The sequence below is a fragment of the Bacillus rossius genome, chromosome 17, assembly GCF_032445375.1.
Source record: "Bacillus rossius redtenbacheri isolate Brsri chromosome 17, Brsri_v3, whole genome shotgun sequence".
NCBI classification, from domain to species: Eukaryota; Metazoa; Arthropoda; class Insecta; order Phasmatodea; family Bacillidae; genus Bacillus; species Bacillus rossius.
Window position 1 is genome coordinate 10,114,544 of NC_086344.1, and position 21,322 is coordinate 10,135,865.

The 21,322-nt window shown below is 45.0% G+C and overlaps 1 protein-coding gene across 1 annotated transcript in view; it reads right to left on the bottom strand.

Moving 5' to 3' along the window:
- Positions 1-1,753: 1,753 nt before the first annotated feature.
- The window catches only part of LOC134540936 (uncharacterized), a 31,897-nt gene continuing 12,328 nt past the window's right edge, over positions 1,754-21,322 (bottom strand). Inside the window, exons 5-13 of the mRNA XM_063384018.1 lie at positions 20,455-20,521; positions 16,856-17,049; positions 14,800-15,000; positions 13,262-13,519; positions 10,842-11,034; positions 9,776-9,928; positions 7,086-7,242; positions 4,941-6,722; positions 1,754-1,925 (exon numbers count right to left, since the gene is read on the bottom strand). Of these exons, the coding sequence (XP_063240088.1) occupies positions 6,261-6,722; positions 7,086-7,242; positions 9,776-9,928; positions 10,842-11,034; positions 13,262-13,519; positions 14,800-15,000; positions 16,856-17,049; positions 20,455-20,521 (1,685 nt within the window). The 3' untranslated portion in view covers positions 1,754-1,925; positions 4,941-6,260. The remainder of the gene's footprint in view (positions 1,926-4,940; positions 6,723-7,085; positions 7,243-9,775; positions 9,929-10,841; positions 11,035-13,261; positions 13,520-14,799; positions 15,001-16,855; positions 17,050-20,454; positions 20,522-21,322) is intronic.

Sequence of the window (21,322 nt, forward strand, 5' to 3'; positions counted from 1 at the left end):
ATCAGTAGTTCCACGATCATTAGGACTATCTCGGAGCACTGTTCGCCAATCGCCAGACGTAGATGGAGCCGTAGTTTATCACAGACGAAGCCTTTCACGCTTTCCGTGGTGGCCTGCTGGTGGCACTGACAGTTGTCCATGCACGGGCGTCGTCGAAATGAGTCGGGCTGCGAACATATACCTACCAGGGCATCTGGTACTCGCCCGCAATTATCCACCATTCCTGAGCATCTCCATGGAGCTGTCCACTGGCCCTCTCTATGTACTCATCATTGAGCTCGCAATGCGTTGCTAGACTGTCCTGATATGTCTGGATAAATGTGCGCAGGTCCTCGTGTGCTAGGCCCGCAAACACTGGCAGTGACACGGCTGCATTCACAATATATGTTCACCGGCTATGGTTGCTTGGTGCGAGGGCTGTCCAAACTGTCCTCGCAAATTGCACATAGGAACAGTCCGTCGGGAACTCAACTATGTCAGTGCAAGTTCTACGGTTGATAGAAATAGATCAGCAAAAAATATTCTCAAGGTAAGAATTAAAATACTTGACGTGATTTTCGCTACTAATTCAAGAATTTACGAGAATTCGAATGAGGACGATATCCTGGCTTTGATTCCCACGTTCCGGAATGCAATGACGAACTCCTAATTAGTGACCTGGATTCTGCGAGAGACTGTAAACCGCCTTCGCCTTCAATCATCAAGTCTTCAAGAAAGAATTGCCTTCTTCAAGACTAAGAAAACTGCGAGTGATTACCGACAGACATCTAGAAGACAACATTTGAACCTCGCGCCAATGTTCCTGAGCAATTTGTGTCACTGCAAGCTTAGTATTGGTATGTAAGTGGTCTTCATAATGGTATGTAGTTCTCCCAAGTATAATTGTTTGATATGATGTTAGTTTTAAGTTCAAGCTTTTGTCTTCTTGTAAATATCTTTACGTATTTGTTTCTTTGTGTTCATGTTTATAACATACCTGGAGGTTAAATGAGATGATTAGAATTTCTTTGCTCTGGATTAGCTGGCAGTGTTATAGTCATTTAATTTGTATTGATAATGTGGTCGATTTTATTTCAATATTTTCCTAGATATTATTAAATAGTAAGTTTATTCTATTTTTGTAATTTAGTGGAAAAACTATCCTTCAAGATAGTTATTTCCTCTTAATTTATAGACGAAAATACTGATTGCAATCAATTATATTATAGAGTTTATTAGAATATTCTAAAGAGTGTAACTGAACTACAAATGATTTTGTATTGTCAGGATATGAGTTACTATTTTTTTTTTCATGGCAATTTAAGTAAGAATATGGTTCAATGTTAACTTACTATCATAGGTAGTATCTAAAATTCAGTATTCAAAGAGTACCCTTGGCAATATTACAATTTTTGTAACTAATAAATTTATATATTTCTGGTAAATTATTTTAAGCTTTTATAGATTAAACAATTACTTGGTTCTAGTTAAATTTATATTGATCTTATGCTAAAATTATGTAGCTCGGGAATACCACAAATAACTTTAATAAGTTAACCGTAAGAGTTAGTATGTAGTTAGAACAGTATATTAGTTTATCCAAGCAGAAGCAAAGTTCGCACACGGAAGGAAGAAACACAAAGTCGCTAAGGTGATATCATTTCTTTCTTTTTTTATTCGGAATGTAAACTGTTTACAAAATGAAAAAAAAAAAGTACTTAACTGTACAATATCAAATCTTCATGTAGAATGCAGGTGAAAAAAATCACACACGTGCAGGGCCTGATATCACAAACTTTATTCATCTTTGAAGTCCTCCACTAGTCCTTGTTCTTCAAGTGGTGGGTTAAGCTCTGAAGAGGACGGTACCATCGCGGTCCTGATCTTCTCGTCGATCACGAAGTGCCTGTCGCAGTACACGCACAGTGCCTCCTCGTCCGGCCAGTCTGCGAGCAGGGGCGAGGGGAACGTTGCTCAGGATTGCAAACTTGTTACGACCAGAACTGAATATTTTATTGTCACAACAGTACACAATCACAATGTCCACAAAGCCAATTCTTATTATTTTATGCGATCAGTAATTATTTGTGTTATCTAACAGAAAGAGTGTTTTAATTTTTAAAATCAAGTGATTGCTTTTTGAAGTGAAACTTCTTTGGGCGCGATGGGAGTAAAATTTCAAGGCCGAATTTTAAAGCAATGTTTTCGTGAAACATTATTGTGAAACAATTTCTGACTGTAAAAGGTTGCGGACGGTGCAGAGAACTCATTCCCTTGAGCGGGCTCCACGTGGCGGCGTGCGGCTCGGGTTGAACCCCGCCATGCTGCAGGGATAGGCGGGTCGCAGCGGTAGGGACCCGCCTGACGCCAACTGTATTGCTGGCAATTAGTAAGGGAGTATCAGGGCAGAGGGCAAAACAACGGGGTTTGAGCTTATTGTTGAGCACCACGCCATCTGCCATATTAGACATACGTATCTTTCAAGTACCTATGTATTATTTTAATCACCTGTGTAGATCAGAATTGTATGAGTATTGTTTTAGCTGTGCAACTAAATATTTTTTTTTGCTGGTAAGTATAATGCCTTGTCACCGCTGAAGTAATCCCAAAAAAAAAAAAAAAAAAAAATAGCGAAGACAATGAGTCATCTAGGTAAATAAAAAATAAAAAGCTATTTAAAATTTTTTGTAAAAACCAATAATTTACTTTCTTGTCCCACTTGGAAAATCTGTAGGAAGCTCTAATCACATATCCCAGCAAGATAATATAGCTTATAAATATCAACTATAATATAAATGATTACCAACATGAAAATAAACCCATCAAAAAAAAAAATATAAATACATATACCACATTCCTACTAGCAATTCCACCTAAACTTAAAATAAGTTCTAACTATAAATCTTACAATTTATTACAAATGTTCTGTATACTGATAATAAACAGTATTGCAGTGAAATCCTACAAAATGTATCTTTAAAGATACTTAAATCAACACACTACACAAAGATTATGATAATTTGTGAAAGACTACGAGCTCCTGCCGAGATAGTAACATTTAGTAAATTACTAATTTATGAATAATTTCATTTGAAAGTTTATCTTTCCACATACTATTTCCTTTCCCCTCCGACAACGTCACTTAAGTTTATTGAAGCCAAAGTCTCTTCTACTATACAGCCCGACACAGGCTGATAAAGCTACGCTTATGACCGACGAAAAAGCTTTACGTCTTTCCAGGTCCGCTAACAAATAAGGACGAAGATACAGTTCAAATTAAAAGTTCATGAAAGGTCAGAAGTTTATTTCCCGCAGTGATTCCATAATTATTCAGTGAAAATGTCTATAAGTCCAGTGCGACAGGAAACCAGAGACGGTGCGACCAGTGTAACCTGCCCCTGTGCATGCGACACAGAGCTCGGCTGCCAGGGCTGTCCAATAAACCCGCCCGACATTTCCCTTTCGCCCACTGCCTTGGCTTCCAGGGATTCTCAGTCTGTTTCCTTGGCACAGGAAAACACTGACCAGTAAATGTGAAATAATTACAGATCTCATGCCCAATCCAGTTAAGATCGTTTATACAATTTTTACAACTCAAACATTAACTGAGTCAACACATAAAGCAAAATGTGTCGTGAAAAACAGAACTACTTAGATGAGTATCATTAAATGATTAAAGAGGCCAAAGTATATATGACTATGAAGTATACACTAACAAACATTCCTACATCACCATACGATAAAAATTGATTTATGTAACAGGAATAGCTGGAGTAATATTTCCATACCAGCAAATTGACTGAAAATTAACATGAGTAAATCCAAGATGTTTCACATCACAAGAAACTATGAGAAGTCATTGAAGTAGGACTATTGTGAGCAAGCTAGACATCACCGAGGGTTCAGACTGACGTTCCGAGTTGTACCAGAAGTCGCCTGACCCTCTCCGTGTCTGCAAGGTCCCTGACTTTGAGGAACAAGTTCCGCGTGAGATTGTGATACTGAGACGTTGACCCGTTTTGAATCTAGCAAGCTCGCCATAATGCATGTAGGTCTCTGGCATCAATATGATTACTCACTTAACCCTAGTGAATTAATTGTAACTTACTGACACAAGTAACAATTTTGTGGAGAAATCTTGTTGTGTTAAAACACAAAATTTGGATTCAACAGATTGTGATAAATGAATACCGTATTTAATAGTAATATTTAATTTAGTGAATTTGGATGCATTACAATATTTAGTTGAAGTAAATTTAATACTAAATTTTATATTGTTAATAGTCCTAACCGTTGTTTAGTTGTGCTTGTTCGTATGCTCACCTAAAGGCCTGGCTAATATTGTTTTTTTTTTTCTTGCTCTTATAAAGGCTGAGCATAGTTTGGTCATTTAATATAAAATAGCATAAACTAAAATAAATGATTACATTTATTTAAAGTAATTTTAATTCAAAACCACTGTATGAATTAGAATAACTGCAAATTCTTAAAAAAAAAAAAAAAAAAAAAAAAAAAAAAAAAAAAAAAAAAAAAAAAAACCTTATGACTGAAAGCAACCTAAGGAAACTAATTAGCTGATTCACACACACAGCTATATTCATATATGAACTGTCGAATGACTCAGAAATATCGATTTTTTTTTTTTAAATATTGTATCACATTAGTATTAATTACGATGTTAACAGATGGTTGCCCAGTAAGTATTAACTGAATTCTAGCTTCACTTTGCTTCCAACAGGGTTCCAACAGGGGTTCAACTGTTACAGATTTCAGTCACAGCAAACTATCGCAAATAAATAAATGTACGTATTTTAATAGATTTTTCGCCAAAATGTTAGGTCATAATAAATATCAGTAACTCACGTGGGTGAGGTCTGAACAAGCGGGGGGCGACACTGCAGGTACACAGAGGGTGGGTGTCGCAGTGACGTGGCGTGGGCCGGGCGGGGAGGGATACGCACGCGAGTCGTGTCGAGCCAGGGCCCCGCAGGTGCGACACACGAGGTACGGCACGCTGTGGCACGGCAGCAGGCTCAGCGAGCAGCGAGGCAGAGAATGGCCGCCCGGGCAGCTCACCTGCAGGTGGTTATCCACCGGACTCTGTGGCTGGCAGTCAAGGAGCACACCCCTCTCCGTCAAGGATCGCAGATTAAGTAAGCTCTTTATAGTTCAAATTATTTAAAAAAATTTCTTTTTGAATAAAATAATTAAATATATTCAATTATTTACACAAGCGAGAGAAATAAAATCCAAATAAATAACTGTTAATGTATATAAATTTAAAAAAAAATATTATTACTCAACATTGAATTACGTGTGACGAACGAGAACCAAACGAAACCATTGCCTGACATTCTCTTACTACCTGAATTTGTGTCAGCCCCACACATTAAAAAAATTTTTGTAACATTACAAATTTTTTTTTTGGAAACCATTTCACAAAATAATTTTTTAAAAGTAAAACAAAAATTATGTAAATTCTACAGATATTTGTGGCGTAAACACTAAGATAATGTAACATTTCTGGAAAGGTGTTTTATGATTTAGTAACTGTAATACGTCAATAAAAGAAACAATCATAATTAGTGGCCCAAATAATTTTAAAAATCATTCTAGGTAGGCTGGTTTGTTTCAAGAATTTCTATTGCACTGAACGTAACTGCTGTGTTAAGAAATATATAAAATAATTTAACAAAATTGAAGTAACTTAATTTTTTGTTATTAACATCTTACTTGGTGGTCCGGCGGTCAGGCCAGGAAAACTGCAACAAACTCGGCCCATCGTTCACAACCACTGTTGAACTGACTCCATAGTCCATATCAACATCAGAATGGTCAGAGAAACCATCTACATCTATTACCAAACATGTATTTGCATCCTTCCTCACTTCACGCAAGGCTCGTACGAGCGTGGATTTCGCACCTCGTTGATAGACTCATTTTGCCCCACTGGCTCATTTCTATCGGCAATTTTTGCCTCATTCGATACCTACGACACTTCTCTACATTTTTAAGTGCTTCTAGTTTTGCTTATTTTCTTTATTTTGCGATTAATAGCTCCAAAACCAAAGTTAGTAACTCAATAGTAACAACACTCAACTAGCACCAATCAATGCTCACTCACGAGTAACTTAAAGTTTAAATCACGCAAATCATCAAATTATTTCAAAGTTACAGCTCTCACTGACTTCAATTTGGTTCTCTGCACCAAAACTCTTTACATCATTATTGCAAATGTTAACCGGGTGAGTCATACGTAATGACCACGAACAAAGTCTGCTCTACTGAGATATATTTACTTCAACTCTGTAGTTTTCATATTTTACGGGTTTTAAGCAGTATCGAATCCTCAGCCGAAGTGTCACCCAACTCGAGATTAAAAGTCCATATTCCTGTTGGAAAATCACGTCAGAAGGTGACACACTGCTTGAACAGACACAGTAAACTTCAAACAGCCCCACGAGAGTGGTGGCAGCGCTGAAAAGGATATTGGCACAGCAGATGTGGCAGAACTCCTCTTGCAGCTCGCCGGCCAGGCTGGGCAAGTCGCAGGCCTGGCTGACCAGTTCTGCGGTCCTCTCGCCCTCCAAGTCGCTCCGTGTCCGCAGGGCTGCCAACCACAGCCTCATGGTGCCCAGGCTGGCCAGCTGGGTCTTGTCAGCAGCCAGGCGCGCCAGGCGCGACATCCGCGTGCACACGTGCCGCACCAGCAGCATGAGGGCCATGCGCTGCACGCGGTCCCTCTGCCGACACGACAACACCCTGCCGACACGACCGCTCTCTGCCGACACGACCACCCTCTGCCACCTGCACCACTGCCACTCTGCTCTCTATCTGGAGAAGAGCTACCACACTTGACCTCCAACAATAACAACTGGACACATTGATCAACATGCTACAAGGCACACTAGTCGCTAGCTAGGTAACACACTACAAACACAGCTGTCACCTCCACCATGTCACAAGGGGTGTTCAATGGCGAATCAGGAGGGGCGGGGGGAAAAGCATAAGGGGTGGTGCCAAATGTCACTCGTGGCTGTTTTTCCCCCATGCTCACTCTACGCGCGGCAGGTTCGACCAGCGGTACTGCAGGGCTGCCAACTCACCAGCAGCTGGATGGCGTCTGGACTGTCGGTCTGTGCCAGCACCATGTTGAGCACAACAATCGCCACTCGCAGTTGGTAGGACGTGTACTCTTCCAGGCTGTGCTTCTCCGTGGCGAACTGCACGCCGGGAACACAGCCGTCCATCACACACTGCAGCCTGCGCACACACACACACCACACGTCTGCCGAGATCCCGAAATAACAATACTTTACTTCTTTAATTTAAACAAAATGTTTGTTTGAGAATCAGGAAGAAACTACTGAACCGATTTTGATTGAACTTTGTGTGTTGAAAAGCTAATTTTTTTGCCTTATAAACTGTTATAAGTATATTTTATATCGCATTGATGACGGGAGCCAGAGATATATAACATAAAAACCACATTTTTACAAACATACTACAGGAATGTTGACCACTGTAATAATTTAAAGGCCCTCGATTACTTTTATTTCAACTGGCTATAATTGGTTCATTTAATAATGGAATGCCAACTCTTAAGGGAGTGAAAAAGGTGTAAATTCAGTTCTAAAATAGAAAATCATAGGTAAGTCATAGACAGTGAGTGTGTCAGCCACATGGTCATGTCCTATCCTCCTTGGTGAGACCCGTCAGCTTAGTGGAGCTCGCAGCGGCCAGCGAACTAACAGCGCTAATAACAGTTCAGTTTTGAATGTCCTCAATAGATGGCATTGCTTGAATTTGTAACACGTTATCGTTTGGTGCATCCACCACGTCTTGCCTAGAGGATACTTGCCTGCCCACAAACAGGAACTGAAGGTTGGCATCACCGTTTTGCTAATGCGTAGCCTTGATGCACCGAGACTGTGCAACATACCAGGCCCAGCATCACAGAGCTGATGAGAAACCTACCCTCACCAACAAGAGAAGCTAAAGGAGAGAGCATGTTGAGTCTTCAATAATTCCCAACAAAAACCATTAGAATTTAAGAGGCTGCAATTCCTGCTAAAGTTACAATCTCAAATAACATTAAGTCCCAAGGTCAAACATTGAAAGTGGCAGGAATTCTTTGGGCACTCCGTACTTTTCGGATGGTCAGCTCTATGTTGGTTGTTGAAGAGTATCAAATGCCCAAAACTTATACATACTGGCAGAAAATAATAAATAATTTCTTGTTTAGTGAGAAACAATATAACTTACACAACTCTACCATGACAATGAAGCGCTAAAGTGCAGTACAAATCAGACTTGACTATCTTTTTTATAATTCATTTTCCCTCTTTATTCATTCTCCTATGTATCTAATTCTCAATCCATGCAGAGGAAGTCGCGACAAAAGCATGTCATGAACTCAGATAGGTACTCAATCCATACTAAACATTCTTAAAGGCTTACGCACGACTTTAGTAAATATTATTCTTAAACAGTTTTTCTTATGAATTTGATCTTTCAAACATATGACAATTAATTGTGTCCATTTGTTAAGTAAAAATGTTTGAAATATCGTCACATTTTTTACAATGGCGAGACATCAGCAACACACTGAAACTGAGCAGGCGAGGCCACGGGGTATTGGCTATGTTCTTTAAATTATTCATACAATGGGGAATTTTGATTTAATGCAGATTTTTGTGCTGTAGTATTATATTTATGTGTTGAACATTTTTTGTCCGTGCTGTCGTCATTGTGCTGTCCATAATACTTGTTTGGTTTCATCGTTGGTTCTGTTTGTCCGACATCCGCCGTTTCAGTCTTGTTTTCTGTAAATTATTGTCATATTTATATTTATTTTTATTTTCAGAATTTTTCCATGACAAACAGGTAATGACTAGTTGTCTATAGTTTTGCTACATGCCGCGCTAGCTAATGTCACACTTATTGTTCTTACTAACGGGGTCGGGCCCTTTACAAGACCCGGAGCGTGAGGTTTGGCGAGTCACTCGTATCTAATTTTGAATTGATCTGCAAATTACTTTTTAATGGCCTTTGATGCTATTGTACTGATAGTGCTTGTACTTAAACCTTGCTTCCAAGCCTACCTGACATTTTAAAAATATTTATATAGTAAAGTTATCTTTGGGCCGCAAAACTTTCCTTATTTACATTTTGATTCACGCATTCAAGGTGTAATTAGATTTCCCTACAAGAAGGGAACCCTCTCTGCTTGTTCAGTTGTTGTGTCTTCAGTAGCAGGTTTGGAGTCTCCACTGTCGAAGGTACCGTCACTGCAGTTACTAGTCAGGTTTTCCAGTGAAGGGAAGTAGGTGTCTATTTATAACTGTAACATGACTGGGTTTATTGCGAATACCATTAACCTTGCTTTTCAAGTGGAGATGTAACAGTATCTTTGCTGTTCTGTAGTTACTATGGGCTTTTCTTTCTTTCAAATGAGGTATATTGGGAGATTGCTGATGGATTCAGTATCTAAATGTATCAGATGAACAGCTCTAGGCTGTGTGATGATGTTGAGGGTAGACCTACAAAATGTGAGTCTAATTCGGGCAGACTGGAACCCACACTATATCCAACACGTTATAATGTAATTATCTAATTATATTTACGATGACACTAACCTAGGGCGGAAAACAAAATGAGGACGTAGTTTTTATTATATGATAGGGCAAGGTTACAAAACAACACAATAGAAGATGTAGTCGTGTTCCATGACTAATGATAATATTACAAGTGATGAATTATTCTAAGGTTTATAGCAGAACCACAAGTGTCACACCTTATCACTTCCAAGTGTTCCCAAAAGTTTGTCAGTTTTTGGTCTTTGTTACTTAAGATAGCAGACATCAAGTCATCAATATTTTCAGGTTGCTTCAAGAAACAAATTTGCGCAGACTCACGATGAACCAAATGATCATACGCTTTGCACAACCTGAAACAAATAAGTACACTTCGCTATCACAATAATTAAAATAATACAGAACTAAAGTTTAAATACTTTTCTGATAACCAGACTTTTTTAGAGTTGTTATTTCGGGAAAGTGCTGGTAAATACATAACCTGAATGAATGAAAGGAAACACACTAGAGGGTATAAAGAAATAATATAAAGTATTATGCAAAAAAAAGAAAATTGGGAAACGCAGCATGGGTTGTTTTACTTATGATGGTAATAAAACTTCACAGTAAGAATTAAAAATTAAGTAAGACATTTACTTTCAAAATTAATATTCTGTTCATGTAGTCACTATGCATTCTACAGATACATGAATTAATGACTCATACAATTTATGCACAAACAAATATCTAAATGAATTTTTGTCTTCACATTACCACCAAGAAAACATACCATATAATAAATAACTAGCAGAAAGCACTATAATTGATCAACATTTCATAAATAAAGTCATCCCTATGTTTAAATATTTTGTGTAGTTCTAGTCTCTCGAGGTAATGTTATAGACTTAACAAAATTAATAATAAAATGAGCACAAATTATACCCTAAAAAAAAATTTTGCTGAGACACTAAAATTCTTTTTTTTTTTTAAATAAAAGTTCTTAAAAATTCTAAAAAGAAGAATTTAATAATTAATTTGCTTCATTCATTGTTTACTCTAACAGAATTTATAAAAAAGAATTTTTTTCAGGAAAAAATTATCAAACACACGTAAGATTCAAACTTACATAAAAATCAAAGAAAACATGTAGTTATGCTAGGTTATTTAGAAGTATTGAAAAAGTCAATTCCTGCCAAAACTTACTATAAATTCACATAAAAATATTTACCTACTAATTTTTTTGCCAATAATATATCTAGGCAACACATGTAAAGAAGAAGCGCGTACCGGCAGCAGACGGCAAACAGCTTTCTAGAAGGGGAAGCGGTGAGGCCGCACATGGACCAGTGGCTGGTGTTCTTGTCCAGCGGGAGATCCGTCAGCGAGGTCTCCCCCGCTCGCACGTCGCCCAGCCGTAGCACGCTGAGGCGGCTCGACTGCGTCGCCACCAGAGCCGTCCGGTGGTCCAGCACCACCACGCCTGGCGACAACACCACACCACCACTCACCACCACTCACTGGCAGCAGCCGTAGCACGGTGAGGCGGTGCCAGAGCTGTCTGGCCATGACCCCACCCATCACTCACTCTCACTGTCTGTCATCACTCACTCTTACTGCCTGTCATCACTCACTCTCACTGACTGTCATCACCAAGTCACATTTAGCACATCAAAGAGACAGCCATCCAAGAACGCAGGCAGCTAAATCAGTCACCATTAAAACAATCTGCATGTTCAAGACCACCACAACACCTGGTGCCGTGATCACACAACATTGGCTGTTCTCATGAAGCAGCATGTGTCTATGTAAGTGAATGCTTTCTAGCGACTACGCGAGGCGTCTAGCTCGAGCCAAAACAGCGCGCATGTGCGTGTGTTCCGCGCGCAAGATGTCGGATTGGGCAGCCGTCCTGCTGTTACAGTTTCCAGAGGCATGCTGGGGGCATGTCATTTACCCAGAAGGCAATGGTTTTCACGTAAGAAACGAAAAACTTGGGCTCACGAGACTTTCCAGTTCCACGGGGGGGAAGGAAGCTGCCCCACCGACAGTGAATGTGCAAGAGGTTTATTTGTGAACTTAGTTGCAGGTGCCGAGAGAGCGCAGCCTGTGGCATTTAGCAAGCTGCGCCGCAGAAGATGTGCCTGGTGTGTTGGTGTGTCCAGACACGGAAGTCAGCACGGCCACTGACAGCTGTGCAGGCGTGCCTTCTGACTGTGTCACGCAGTGACGATCTGGATAGTGCACTGCAGGTTTGCAGAAATATGCAAAGAACAGGAATATATATAATTTTTTTTTAAAACACTATCATTTACACTAGTAAATTAGTAGGCATCAAAAAGTGTGTACTCCCCACCTAAACAAGCTAGTTAAAACAAGCTCGGCATAAATGAGAGCGAGATTTCGCCAGGACAGTAAGACTATGCAGGGGAGCAACAGAACCAGTGTTGGCGACTGCCGGCAAACAGAAACGAGATGAAGGCTATCCAGCTAGCAGGAAAAAAAAAAAAAAAAATTCCAGCATCTAGCAGCAAATAAAAACCAAAAAAAAAAAGGGCACTAACTCAGTGTCCTTACTGAAGTCCCAGAACGGACAGAATGACACCACACATCCCTAGCTACTCTGGACAGCCGTGCCAGCCTGACGTCTGCACGTCTCAAGGCAGCAGGCAACTAGGCAACCAGGCATCAGGCAACCAGGCATCAGGCAACTAGGCAACAGGCAACCAGGCAGCAGGCAACCAGGCAGCAGGCAACTAGGCAACCAGGCAGCAGGCAGCTAGGCAACCAGGCAGCAGACAACTAGGCAACCAGGCAGCAGGCAACTAGGCAACCAAGCAGCAGGCAACTAGGCAACCAAGCAGCAGGCAACTAGGCAGCAGGCAACTAGGCAACCAGGCAGCAGGCAACTAGGCAACCAGGCAGCTAGGCAACCAGGCAGCAGGCAACTAGGCAACCAGGCAGCAGGCAACTAGGCAACCAGGCAGCAGGCAACCAGGCTGCAGGCAACCAGGCAGCAGGCAACCAGGCAGCAGGCAACTAGGCAACCAGGCAGCAGGCAACTAGGCAACCAGGCAGCAGGCAGCTAGGCAACCAGGCAGCAGGCAGCCAGGCAGCAGGCAACTAGGCAACCAGGCAGCAGGCAAATAGGCAACCAGGCAGCAGGCAACCAGGCAACCAGGCAGCAGGCAACTAGGCAACCAGGCAACCAGGCAGCAGGCAACCAGGCAAGCAGGCAACCAGGCTGCAGGAAACTAGGCAACCAGGCAGCAGGCAACTAGGCAACCAGGCAGCAGGCAACTAGGCAGCAGGCAACTAGGCAACCAGGCAGCAGTCAACTAGGCAGCAGGCAACCAGGCAACTAGGCAGCAGGCAGCTAGGCAACCAGGCAGCAGACAACTAGGCAACCAGGCAGCAGGCAACCAGGCAGCAGGCAACCAGACAGCAGGCAACCAGGCAGCAGGCAACTAGGCAACCAGGCAACTAGGCAACCAGGCAACTAGGCAACCAGGCAGCTAGGCAGCAGGCAACTAGGCAGCAGGCAGCAGGCAACTAGGCAACCAGGCAACCAGGCAACTAGGCAGCTAGGCAACCAGGCAGCTAGGCAACCAGGCAGCAGGCAACCAGGCAACCAGACAGCAGGCAACCAGGCAGCAGGCAACCAGGCAACCAGGCAACCAGGCAGCAGGCAACCAGGCGAGGGTGCTCACCAGTGACCTCGAGGCCCCCCACCGGGCGGGGCAGCGCGCTCAGCTTCGCGCCGCCGCCGTCGAACAGCAGCAGCAGCAGGTGCGTGCCCTTGGCAGCCAGCACGGCGGGCTTGGGGCGCGGCAGGGGAGTCAGCCACTGCACGGCCACGCGGTCCTCGTGGGGCCACACGGCCTGCTCACGACACTCCAGGCCCCCCTCCCCCTCCCGCACCCGCCAGCTGCTCACGCGCCCGTTGTAGCCGCCCGCCAGCAGTAGGCCTGAAACACCCGCCGTGCGTCAACAGTTACTTTACAAACTGTTTTGTGTGCAATTTAAACTGTTTCATGGAATTAGTTTTACCAGCTGCATTCAAGTACCAGAATGGGTCACAAATAGTTCCAAGCAAGACATATTAAACTAATATGACGACAGAGCCCTCTAGCAGATGTTAAAAGGATGTTGGATCCAAGAGGGCTTCCGGCCAATGAAAACAAGATGGTCATCATGACATCATATTGGCAGATGTAATATTTGTCTTGGCATTAGTGATAGCCTATTAATGTCAGTGTTCCGGTGGCTTCCGTGGAGGTAGGATCTGTTGCCATGTTTTATTGAATGACCTCACCAGGGTTCGGTCCGTAGACTCCATGTTTTTTATTACAATTTTATTAATTACATTTTTTTATGTATTTTTTAATTTTCTCAATTATTTCTGAAGAAAATTACAAAATTAAAAAAATAGAGGAAAAAATTTAAAATAGTGGAATTTTTTATTAAAATTTTATTGATTAATTTTAAAACATTTGTTAAAATATTTCCAGTTTTTAGCTTAACATTTATGGATTTTCAAGATGGCGGGCATAACGAAAATTGTAATGGTTATGTCATAATTGACAAAATAGTGGCCATAGCAAAAAGTGCAATGGTTATGTCATAGCCACATTCGGGGATTGGGTCACTAAGATTCCAAGATGGCAGGATGTTCTAGAATACCAAATGACGGGGAAAAAACAAAAACGGCAGGATCCAAGATGGCAGTTGTGACGGAAAGTGCAAACTGTGACATCGTCCAAGACGGCCGCCGCGACATCACTGCGGTCGGTCGTTGACCACATCCCCAATCCCGAGCCTGGAACCTGTGCCTGGCGGAACTACTGTACACTGCAGTTTAGTAATGCTTGTGGTTTAATGCCACCACACAATTTGAACTCGTGGATACAGCATATCCATGGTGTTGGCTCCACTCAGGGGAGTAGCCAGGGGGGGTTTCAGGGGTTCTAACCCCCCCCCCCCTTCCCCCCTTAGCACCAAATCTTTAATTAATTTCTTATTCATCACTCAAACAAATTTCATATTTAAATTAATAAAATTTTTACCATTAAAATATTTTAATTTAAGTACCCAAAACTGCTAAAAAAGCACTATTTTACACCTTAAAATCCAAATTTTCCCAGGGGAGGACCCCCAGACCCCATGCTTTAATATGGGGGGGGGGGGGGGCATTCTTCTTAACACCCCCCCATACACAAATCCTGGCTACGCCACTGGCTCCACTCACCAGCGCAGTCTCCCAGCGGACACCAGGCCAAACACTCGATCTTGCCGAGGCCCGTCTCGGCAGCCACGGTGTGCAGCAGCTCCGGCCGCAGCCGGGGGCAGCCGGGGGGCGGGGCCGGCACCTTCCACACGAGCACGTCCCCGCACAGCTGGCCGCACGCGAGCAGGGCACGGCCGTCCGCCAGCGCGCCCCAGCACACGCCTGGGGGCACATCCCCTAACATCACCAGCCAGGCGCCACTCTGGTGTATCAGCTCTCAGTCACTGCGACGAGGCGGCCCGATCTCGCTCTTCGTGCGTTTCGTTACAGCACATCTCATTGGAATACTATACTCAGGGCCGCAACTAGGGGGGGGGAGGGGGGGGGGGCAAGCGGGGCATACGCCCCGGGCGTAAAGCTGTGGGGGCGCCGAAATCGCTTGCATTGTAATTCCTACTACAACTGGTAACTGGTGAAAAGTTTTTTTAACTTGCATGCCAGGAATGTCTAATCTGATTTACAATATAACGTCTCAACATATTTAATGAACAAGTCTAGTGATTATACGGACTACTTTATGGACATAGTGGGTTCATGCATGGAAGTTACAGTAGCACAGAAACTGTTACATGTAGGTACCGAAATTGCTTAAATAGCACCATTTTTCCGTGGTAGAGCCCCCAAATCCCCTGCTTTATTGGTGTGGTATGTGCAAAAAAAAGAGGGGGGGCGGGCGCATGAATCCATTCATGCCCCGGGTGCCAGAGACTCTAGTTGCAGCCCTGACTATACTGTTATAATCCTCTTTAAGAATTTATGGAGAATTCGTTAAATTTACGTCACTTTCGTTTTAGGAATACTGGGCGAGTCTGAATTCTACATACAAACTTCGGCTGCAGGTTTATTCCTGACAATATACAAAGTGCTTCCCGATAGTAGTAAACATCTTTGAAGTTGGGCTGAACCACATTTTTACTATAAATAATAGAGGAAGTATTTAAGATATGCACTGATCATTTTAATTATGTTCAATTGATCAAAGTTCCACGACCACTGCAATTTCTGTTGCTATTGCAAAGTTATTTTATCGAAAAAATTGGAGGTTAACACCTTCATTTTCCACAAAATGTTTGTGGCGTGGTGCACTGTGTGTTCGAGGGAGCATCTCTGCTGTAGGTCTGAACGAACACTGTTTAGTCTCGCTCAGGGCTAGTGTGCAGCAGGATACTGTAGCAGCGCTGGAGTCCCTGCCACAATGTCAGAGTGAGCTCTTGCCGGTACTGAGCAACTCTTTTACGATTCAAGAAAATCATTTCTAGCAGGTTGAACTCTGCAAGGTATGCGGCAGGCCCTGCGATACTCGGCGGTGTGCTACTGGTAATAGTTTCCTAACAGTTTTGGACCACATGTACATCACCCAACCATCGTCACGACAATTTACATATTTTATGTAGGAGCAAGTCTTTCCTCAGGAAACGTGCAGCACTGGATTACTTAAAAAAAAACCTGAAAATATAAAAAGACCTGTTTTTGTCGATAGATTTGTCACTGCATACAATTAAATTTGGAAGTTCCATCCGGAACAAGTAACAAAGAGAGCTAAAATCATTTAAAAGAAATAAAATTTAATTCTGTTAACACTGACAAATGTTTGGGGGAGCTGAACTGTTGCCCCTTGGATGGGCCGCCCTTCAGGATTTTTCTGGCAATGGTTTGTTTGTACAGCGACTGGAAGGGCGGCCCATCCAATTTCTGAAAACATGATTCTTTAAGGGTTTAAATAATCCTGAAAACTTGCCCCTTGGAAGGGCAGCCCATCAGGATTTATCTTTTAGTGTTTTTGAAAGGTTGTCTGAAATGTTGCCCCTTGGATGGGCAGCCCATTAGGATTATTCTGACAGTGGTTAGGTTAGGTTAGGTTAGGTTAGGATAGGTCACTTTATAAACTAACCACTATCAGAAAAATCCTGAAGGGATGCCCTTCCAATGGGCAACAATTCAGTCGCCCCAAATGTTTTGCAATTCTTTAAAACTGACGTTACAGGCGCGTGCACAGAGAGGCAGCGAGGTGACGTACTTGTGCTGACCAGCTGGGCAGTGCGCTTGCGGTGCTGCTGGTACTTATACTGCGTGAGGGGACTCGGCTTGGACCAGGCGTCCCTGCACAGATCCACGTACCGCTCCGACAGGTTCACCAGCTCCCGCCAGAACAGCCCGTTTCCTTCGTGGAGCGCAACGGAGCCATGGTTGCTCACTGTCGCCAACGCACACCTGAAACAATGAATGCCCAAGTACAAAAATCCATGTAATACAACAAACTGCTGACCAAACGTGGCTTTTTCTTCGAGGCACACAACAGAGCCATAGTTGTTCCCTGGCACCACCACACACCTGCAGCAGGCAAAGTAAAACACAACTCCATATATTACTTTAAACCGCTCACCAAGAGAACTTTTTCCTGTGAAGAGCACAACAGTGCAATTGATGCTCCCTGTCGCCACCGCACACCTGCATAATTCCAGTAAAACACAACTCCACTTTTGCTGTAAACTGTTCAACAAAAGCGCATTTTCCTTTCTGGAGAAAACCAGAGACATAGTTTGTCACTGTCGTCAAAATCACCAAACAGCAGCAATGCCAATAAAATACAGTTCCATGTATTATTTGTAAAACCGCTCACCGAGAGAGCCTTTTACTTCGAGGAGCACAACAGAGCCACAGAAACACTCTTTCGCCCGCACATGCCTGCAGCAAATCTAAAAAAAAAAAAAAACTCCATGTATTCCCGCAATAGGGGTTGTCCATTAATCACGTGATGTTTTTTTTTGCAAATTTTTAACCCCCCCTCCCCCTAAAGTGATTTGTAGTGAGGTTTAAGACAAACCCACCCAACAAAAATCACATGTATTTTTTTGGTACAAAATAATTTTGAAAATTTCAGAATATTATATTTAAATATAGGTATAATCTAAATTAATTCTGGAAAATTAAGCACAGCATGTATTCGGCGCCAAAATCACAGTCTTACTGGCGACTGGCAAGCCGAGCCGGGTGGTTCATGTTGCGGCAGGCGGGGATATTGTTGCCTGGCTACAGCGAGTCAAGGTCACGCGTCGCTTTTCGGTTTAGCAGAAATCGCACCAAAAAAAAATACACGTGACATATCTCTAAACCCCTCCTCCCCCCCTTTGTGATATTTCAAGATTTTTCCCCACCCCCCGCCGCCCTTTTCGAGCTTCATGTGATTAATGGACGATCCCATACCTACAATCTTCCACCAAGAGAACCTAATCCTTACCCAGCTACGAAGTACCAAAAATACTAATTGTCACAAATGTGCACCTGCCACAATTCTATTATGTGAATGAAACAAAATTTCAATCTGTAGGCAGACAACAGTACTGGGCTGCTTCCTGCCTGTCAGTAGCTCCACAGTGAGCCTCATGTCCAGACACACACTGTGATGGTGTCAATGAGAGGGCAGGTGGTTACCTGGAGAGAGGAAGGAACCCGGCAGGCGACCTGCACCACGGTACTGGGCTGCTTCCTGCCTGTCAGTAACTCCACAGTGAGCCTCATGTCCAGGAACACACTGTGCTGGTGTCAATGAGAGGGCAGGTGGTTACCTGGAGAGAGGTAGGAACCCGGCAGGCGACCAGAAGACCTGCACCACGGTACTGGGCTGCTTCCTGCCTGTCAGTAGCTCCACAGTGAGCCTCATGTCCAGACACACACTGTGCTGGTGTCAATGAGAGGGCAGGTGGTTACCTGGAGAGAGGTAGGAACACGGCAGGCGACCTGCACCACGGTACTGGGCTGCTTCCTGCCTGTCAGTAGCTCCACAGTGAGCCTCATGTCCAGACACACACTGTGATGGTGTCAATGAGAGGGCAGGTGGTTACCTGGAGAGAGGAAGGAACCCGGCAGGCGACCTGCACCACGGTACTGGGCTGCTTCCTGCCTGTCAGTAGCTCCACAGTGAGCCTCATGTCCAGGAACACACTGTGCTGGTGTCAATGAGAGGGCAGGTGGTTACCTGGAGAGAGGAAGGAACCCGGCAGGCGACCTGCACCACCGTACTGGGCTGCTTCCTGCCTGTCAGTAGCTCCACAGTGAGCCTCATGTCCAGACACACACTGTGCTGGTGTCAATGAGAGGGCAGGTGGTTACCTGGAGAGAGGAAGGAACCCGGCAGGCGACCTGCACCACGGTACTGGGCTGCTTCCTGCCTGTCAGTAGCTCCACAGTGAGCCTCATGTCCAGGAACACACTGTGCTGGTGTCAATGAGAGGGCAGGTGGTTACCTGGAGAGAGGTAGGAACCCGGCAGGCGACCAGAAGACCTGCACCACGGTACTGGGCTGCTTCCTGCCTGTCAGTAGCTCCACAGTGAGCCTCATGTCCAGACACACACTGTGCTGGTGTCAATGAGAGGGCAGGTGGTTACCTGGAGAGAGGAAGGAACCCGGCAGGCGACCTGCACCACGGTACTGGGCTGCTTCCTGCCTGTCAGTAGCTCCACAGTGAGCCTCATGTCCAGGAACACACTGTGCTGGTGTCAATGAGAGGGCAGGTGGTTACCTGGAGAGAGGTAGGAACCCGGCAGGCGACCAGAAGACCTGCACCACGGTACTGGGCTGCTTCCTGCCTGTCAGTAGCTCCACAGTGAGCCTCATGTCCAGACACACACTGTGCTGGTGTCAATGAGAGGGCAGGTGGTTACCTGGAGAGAGGAAGGAACACGGCAGGCGACCTGCACCACGGTACTGGGCTGCTTCCTGCCTGTCAGTAGCTCCACAGTGAGCCTCATGTCCAGACACACACTGTGATGGTGTCAATGAGAGGGCAGGTGGTTACCTGGAGAGAGGTAGGAACCCGGCAGGCGACCTGCACCACGGTACTGGGCTGCTTCCTGCCTGTCAGTACCTCCACAGTGAGCCTCATGTCCAGACACACACTGTGATGGTGTCAATGAGAGGGCAGGTGGTTACCTGGAGAGAGGAAGGAACCCGGCAGGCGACCTGCACCACGGTACTGGGCTGCTTCCTGCCTGTCAGTAGCTCCACAGTGAGCCTCATGTCCAGACACACACTGTGATGGTGTCAATGAGAGGGCAGGTGGTTACCTGGAGAGAGGTAGGAACCCGGCAGGCGACCAGAAGACCTGCACCACGGTACTGGGCTGCTTCCTGCCTGTCAGTAGCTCCACAGTGAGCCTCATGTCCAGACACACACTGTGCTGGTGTCAATGAGAGGGCAGGTGGTTACCTGGAGAGAGGAAGGAACCCGGCAGGCGACCTGCACCACGGTACTGGGCTGCTTCCTGCCTGTCAGTAACTCCACAGTGAGCCTCATGTCCAGGAACACACTGTGCTGGTGTCAATGAGAGGGCAGGTGGTTACCTGGAGAGAGGTAGGAACACGGCAGGCGACCTGCACCACGGTACTGGGCTGCTTCCTGCCTGTCAGTAGCTCCAAAGTGAGCCTCATGTCCAGGAACACACGGTGCTGGTGACAATGAGAGGGCAGGTGGTTAACTGGAGAGAGGAAGGAACCCGGCAGGCGACCAGGCGACCTGCACCACGGTACTGGGCTGCTTCCTGCCTGTCAGTAGCTCCACAGTGAGCCTCATGTCCAGGAACACACTGTGCTGGTGTCAATGAGAGGGCAGGTGGTTACCTGGAGAGAGGAAGGAACCCGGCAGGCGACCAGGCGACCTGCACCACGGTACTGGGCTGCTTCCTGCCTGTCAGTAGCTCCACAGTGAGCCTCATGTCCAGGAACACACTGTGCTGGTGTCAATGAGAGGGCAGGTGGTTACCTGGAGAGAGGAAGGAACCCGGCAGGCAACCTGCACCACCGTACTGGGCTGCTTCCTGCCTGTCAGTAGCTCCACAGTGAGCCTCATGTCCAGGAACACACTGTGCTGGTGTCAATGAGAGGGCAGGTGGTTACCTGGAGAGAGGAAGGAACCCGGCAGGCGACCTGCACCACGGTACTGGGCTGCTTCCTGCCTGTCAGTAACTCCACAGTGAGCCTCATGTCCAGGAACACACTGTGCTGGTGTCAATGAGAGGGCAGGTGGTTACCTGGAGAGAGGAAGGAACCCGGCAGGCGACCTGCACCACGGTACTGGGCTGCTTCCTGCCTGTCAGTAGCTCCACAGTGAGCCTTATGTCCAGACACACACTGTGCTGGTGTCAATGAGAGGGCAGTTGGTTACCTGGAGAGAGGAAGGAACCCGGCAGGCGACCTGCACCACGGTACTGGGCTGCTTCCTGCCTGTCAGTAGCTCCACAGTGAGCCTCATGTCCAGACACACACTGTGCTGGTGTCAATGAGAGGGCAGGTGGTTACCTGGAGAGAGGAAGGAACCCGGCAGGCGACCTGCACCACGGTACTGGGCTGCTTCCTGCCTGTCAGTAACTCCACAGTGAGCCTCATGTCCAGACACACACTGTGCTGGTGTCAATGAGAGGGCAGGTGGTTACCTGGAGAGAGGAAGGAACCCGGCAGGCGACCTGCACCACGGTACTGGGCTGCTTCC